The 6,288-nt window shown below is 46.3% G+C and overlaps 1 protein-coding gene across 1 annotated transcript in view; it reads right to left on the bottom strand.

Annotated features, from left to right (window-relative positions):
- Positions 1-2,044: 2,044 nt before the first annotated feature.
- The window catches only part of LOC309690783 (uncharacterized protein), a 152,513-nt gene continuing 148,269 nt past the window's right edge, over positions 2,045-6,288 (bottom strand). The window contains exon 2 of the mRNA XM_082508143.1: positions 2,045-3,201. Coding sequence (XP_082364269.1) covers positions 2,572-3,201 — 630 coding nt within the window. The 3' untranslated portion in view covers positions 2,045-2,571. The remainder of the gene's footprint in view (positions 3,202-6,288) is intronic.

Raw genomic sequence — 6,288 nt, 5'->3', positions numbered from 1 at the left:
TGTTATTACAGAAACATTATTCATTGTGATTGAGAGACCTAAGTGAAGCCTAGTCTCTCACTGTATCTGTTCTCCTCTCTCCTCTATCAGGTACAGATAACAGCAACATGTGAGCTGGGATTTCAAACCAGCCAATCATTGATCTGGAATGAAAGCTCACAGCTTTGGAAGATCACAGGGGATTTAATATGTATCATGTACTAAACACATAATAAAACAAACCTGCAGGTTCTTGAAAAAGAAATATTAAAACGTTTTACAACTTTATTTAAAAAAGAGGGACCCAGGGTATACATGCATATGACCCCTGGCTAAACTCTCCGACTAGGATAGACTCCATAGGAGTGCCCAGGGGAGTTACAAACGAGTATAAGCTGGCAGACCCAGTAGCTTCGGGGTTTGAAAGTATATTCCTTTGGATAACGCCTAATAAGAATGATGACCGCATTAACTACGTTCATTACAACTTGCTGAGACTCTCTAGCCTTACCAGGGACGCCATGGAAGGGTTTGCAGAATAATCCGACTTCGCTGATGGGAGTGCAGAATCGAATGGCCCTTGACATGTTGTTGGCAGAGGAAAGGGGGCGTCTGTGCTATGTTCGGAGACATGTTCTGCACCTCTATCCCCAACAATACTGCCCCAGATGGCTCAGTAACCCGAGCTCTGGAGGGCCGGAAAATTTGTCTAAAACGATGCATGAGCACTCAGGTATCGGAAACCCAGCGGAGTCCTGGGTGGCATCCGTGTTTGGACAATGGAAAGGTGTGGCTATATCAGTGATGTGCTCATTGGCTGTATTTTTGGGAATATTAGTCATCGCTGGTTGTTGTATCATTCCTTGTGTCAGAGGATTGTTGGTAAAGATAGTGGCGAGGGTTGCAAACCCTGGCTGGGTTGAGGGCATCTACCAGATGAACCTGGAACCCATAGAGTGGGGCAGGGAGTGATACAACATGAAGTATGGTGACATTCCTGTTGGAATGTCAAAAGAGGGAATGTTGGGATTCAGTGATTCTTTTATTGCCACCATATAATCTGCCTTATGAAGAATGTATTAATAACATGTTTCACAGTATCATTTATCAGTAATATTTCCTGCAGGGTTTATAAAATTGCATTGAAGATGTCTGTCATCACATTGACCTTTCTATTTTTACAGGTTGAGTTCATTTTATACACAATGCATGAATGTGCTTGGTTAGACTTGATGTTCCATTCTAGAAGGTTTTAAGCTTCACTGGTGAGAGTGTCCAGATGATACATGCTGAGGGGAGATGAGAACATAGCAGGTTAATTGCATGCACGCTTACAATACACATATTAATCTAGTAGCAGGTCTGAGCGAAGGCCTAAGCGTCTTCTGCTTCAGTTTGAGACTGGCTGCAAAGTACTCTACTTAGTGATTAATGACGAGGGTCCATTATTAGCTCTCAGAGATGCTGAGACCTGAAGTTATTACCCTAAAAGTCAAGTAATGTAGAAAAGAGAAGTGATATGTCGGTGTATGGTTATTAGAAGTGTACGTGATGTACCCTTGTCTGCACGGGTTGAACTTTTGCCCGTCTGTCACCATGTATTTTTGAACTGTATTGACGTAGGTGTGATATTTTATCCTATAAAACCAGAACCCAATGTATTCTTGTCAGAGCATAACAATCCGTATGCTGACGGTTGGTTGTTCTCCTGTGATAATAAAACTCATCGTTTGATTGCACTTTTCCGGAGCCTCCGTCGTTTGTTGTCTGGTCTGAAGTTGATCGATCTCGCAGCAATAGATATGTAAGTATATTACAGAAATGGGTCTATTATGGTATGTTATAATGTACACGGTATGAAGTATGTTGTGAATATTCTATAACTATAAGTACAGTGGGGCAAAAAAGTATTTAGTCAGCCACCGATTGTGCAAGTTCCCCCACTTAAAATGATGACAGAGGTCAGTAATTTGCACCAGAGGTACACTTCAACTGTGAGAGACAGAATGTGAAAAAAAAAATCCATGAATTCACATGGTAGGATTTGTAAAGAATTTATTCGTAAATTAGGGTGGAAAATAAGTATTTGGTCACCTCAAACATGGAAAGTCTCTGGCTCTCACAGACCTGTAACGTCCTCTGTAAGAAGCTTTTCTGTCCCCCACTCGTTACCTGTATGAATGGCACCTGTTTGAACTCATCATCTGTATAAAAGACACCTGTCCACAGCCTCAAACCGTCAGACTTCAAACTCCGCCATGGCCAAGACCAAAGAGCTTTCGAAGGACACCAGGAAAAGTATTGTAGACCTGCACCAGACTGGGAAGAGTGAATCTACAATAGGCAAGCAGCTTGGTGTGAAAAAATCAACTGTGGGAGCAATCATCAGAAAATGGAAGACATACAAGACCACTGATAATCTCCCTCGATCTGGGGCTCCACGCAAGATCTCATCCCGTGGGGTCAAAATGATCATGAGAACGGTGAGCAAAGATCCCAGAACCACACGGGGGGACCTGGTGAATGACCTGCAGAGAGCTGGGACCAAAGTAACAAAGGTCACCATCAGTAACACACTACAACGGCAGGGAATCAAATCCCACAGTGCCAGACGTGTTCCTTGCTGAAGCCAGTGCATGTCCAGGCCCGTCTGAAGTTTGCCAGAGAGCACATGGATGATACAGCAGAGGATTGGGAGAATGTCATGTGGTCAGATGAAACCAAAGTAGAACTTTTTGGTATAAACTCAACTCGTCGTGTTTGGAGGAAGAAGAATACTGAGTTGCATCCCAAGAACACCATACCTACTGTGAAGCATGGGGGTGGAAACATCATGCTATGGGGCCGTTTTTCTGCCAAGGGGACAGGACGACTGATCCGTGTTAAGGACAGAATGAATGGGGCCATGTATCGTGAGATTTTGAGCCAAAACCTCCTTCCATCAGTGAGAACTTTGAAGATGAAACGAGGCTGGGTCTTCCAACATGACAATGATCCAAAACACACCGCCCGGGCAACAAAGGAGTGGCTCCGTAAGAAGCATTTGAAAGTCCTGGAGTGGCCTAGCCAGTCTCCAGACCTCAACCCCATAGAAAATCTGTGGCGGGAGTTGAAAGTCCGTGTTGCTCGGCGACAGCCCCAAAACATCACTGCTCTCGAGAAGATCTGCATGGAGGAATGGGCCAAAATACCAGCTACTGTGTGTGCAAACCTGGTAAAGACCTATAGTAAACGTTTGACCTCTGTTATTGCCAACAAAGGTTATGTTACAAAGTATTGAGTTGTATTTTTGTTATTGACCAAATACTTATTTTCCACCCTGATTTACGAATAAATTCTTTACAAATCCTACCATGTGGATTCATGGAATTTTTTTTCACATTCTGTCTCTCACAGTTGAAGTGTACCTCTGGTGCAAATTACTGACCTCTGTCATCATTTTAGGTGGGGGAACTTGCACAATCGGTGGCTTACTAAATACTTTTTTGCCCCACTGTATGTACAGGCTGTAGTGAGTACAAGCTATGTACAGGATATGGACAGGATATAAATATGAAAAACTATACAGAATATGAAATAAATAACTTTACAGAAATCTGAGATATACAGCTATACAGAAATGGGAACTATGCAAGTTGTAAACAGTTGTAGGGTTAAAAATTATTATCGTATGTACAGAATGATTATTAACACAGAGCTATACAGTAGTGCAGTTAAGATAAGTGAGGGTGTAGATAATTCCTAGAGGCTATATAAAGTGCTAGTGGTTGTGAGTGGTGGTTCAGTCCATGTTATTATTGTGTGTTTGAGGGTACAGTTGTCCATTGTGTGTGTGTGTGTGTGTATGTTCAGTCCATGAGTTTAACGTGGGTCAGATGTCAGGAGGCAGAGTTCAGGAGTCTGACAGCTGTGGGGAAGAAACTGTTCCGGTACCTTGTGGTCTTAGTCCGGAGGCTCCTGTAGCACCTCCCAGAGGGCAGGAGGGTGAAGAGTCCATGTTATGGGTGACTGGGGTCTTTGATGATTTTCCCAGCCCTTTTCAGACACCGCTTCCTGTAGATGTCTTTTATAGCAGGAAGTGGTGCTCCGGTGATGCGCTGGGCAGTTTTCACGACCCTCTGCAACGCCTTCCGGTCCGAGGCAGAGCAGTTCCCGTACCAGACTGTTATACAGTTGGTCAGGATGCTCTCGATGGTGCAGCGATAGAAGTTCACCAGGATGTCTGAGGACAGGTGGTTCTTCCTCAGAGTCCTCAAGAAGAAGAGGCGCTGGTGAGCCTTCTTGACCAGCTTGGAGCAGTTGGTCGTCCAGGTGAGATCCTCGGAGATGTGGACTCCCAGGAACTTGAAGCTGCTCACACGCTTCACAGCCGTCCCCTTAATGTGGATGGGTGGATGTGGGTCAGCATTCCTCCTGTAGTTCACGATGAGCTCCTTGGTCTTCTCGGTGTTAAGCAGCAGGTTGTTTATGTCGCACCACTCAGCCAGACGATCCACCTCCTCCCTGTAGGCGGCCTCATCGTTGTCACTGATGAGGCCAATCACCGTGGTGTCATCTGCAAACTTAATGATGATGTTGGAACCATCAGCCGGTCTGCAGTCGTGGGTGAAGAGGGAGTAGAGGAAAGGGCTCATCACACAGCCTTGTGGTACACCGGTGTTCATTGTGATGGTAGATGAGCAGTGGTTATCCAGCCGGACATGTTGAGGGCGGTTGGACAGGAAGTCCAGTAACCATTTGCAGATGAGGGAACTGATGCCCAGGTCTGTCAGTTTCCTGATGAGTTGTGAGGGGTGGATTGTATTGAATGCTGAACTTAAGTCTATAAACAGCATTCTGGCGTATGTGTTGTTGTTGTCCAGGTGTGAGAGGACAGAGTGCAGTGCGATGGAGACTGCATCCTCTGTGCTCCTGTTCTGGCGCTATGCGAATTGGTGGGGGTCCAGGGTGGGGGGGAGACAGGATTTGAAGTGTGCTAGGACCAGCTGCTCTAAGCACTTAGTGATGATGGGGGTGAGTGCTACTGGGCGGTAGTCATTGAGGCAAGATGGGTTGGAGTTTTTGGGTATCGGGACGATGGAGGTGGATTTGAAGCAGGCCGGTACCACAGCGTGGGCCAAGGACAGATTGAATATGTCTGTGAGCACTCCTGCAAGCTCCCCAGAACACACTCTGAGAACACGCCCGGGGATGCCATCGGGACCTGCAGCCTTGTGGACATTGATCCTGCTCAGCACCGCTCCTACATCGGTGGGGGAGAGAGTCAGAGGTTGGTGGTCTGGCGTCACGTCTGCTTTGGTTGTGGTTGTGGGGTTCCCTCGCTCAAAACAAGCATAAAAGTTGTTGAGCTCGTTGAGGAAGGAGACATCAGAGGATGCGGGGGAGGGTTTGGTGGTCCTGTAGTCTGTAATGGTCTGGAGTCCTTGCCACATACGTCAGGGGTTGGAGTTGGAGAAGTGTTCTTCTACCTTCTTTTTGTAATGGTGTTTGGCTTTTTTGATGTCCTTCTGTAGATTAGCCCTGGCTGTACTGTAGGCGTGTGCATCTCCTGACCTAAAGGCAGTATTCCGGGCCTTCAGGAGGAGATGAACATCCCGGTTCATTCAAGGCTTCTGGTTGGGGTACATGGTGATCCGTTTCTGGGTGGTGACACTGTCTGTGGTTTCGGAGATGTAATCCAGTACAGATGAGGCGTACTGGTCCAGGTCTGTGTGGGTGAACATATTCCAGTCTGTGTTTTTAAATCTGTCCTGGAGCACTGCGTCTGTCCCCTCTGGCCACACTTTAATTGTCCTCACAGCAGGTTTCACACGTTGGATGAGTGGTGAATACCGAGGTGTGAGGAACAGGGAGAGATGGTCCGATTGTCCAATGTGGGGGAGGGGTGTGGCTTTGTAGGCTCCAGCCAGGTTGGAATACACATGGTCTAAAGTCTTGTCTCCTCTGGTGTGGCAGGAGACATGTTGGTGGAATCTGGGGAGGACTGTCTTTAAGTTGGTATGGTTGAAGTCGCCAGCAACAATAAAAGCAGCCTCGGGGTGTTTATTCTGGTGTTTGTTAATGGCTGCAGAAAGTTCTTTCATGGCCAACCTAGCATTAGCGTCGGGGGGGATATACACAGCAGTGAGTATGATCGAAGTGAGTTCTCTGGGGAGATAATAAGGTCTGCATTTGACCATTAAAAACTCCGCATTAGGTGAGCAGTGACTCTCAGTAGTAGTGAAGTTCATGCACCAAGCATTGTTAATATAAATGCACAAACCTCCACCTCTGGTCTTGCTGGAGTCATCTGCTAGCCTGTCGGCTCGG

Source organism: Aulonocara stuartgranti (genome assembly GCF_965226115.1).
Source record: "Aulonocara stuartgranti genome assembly, chromosome: 16".
Lineage (NCBI taxonomy): Eukaryota > Metazoa > Chordata > Actinopteri > Cichliformes > Cichlidae > Aulonocara > Aulonocara stuartgranti.
This window is presented reverse-complemented; position numbering and strand designations above follow the sequence as displayed.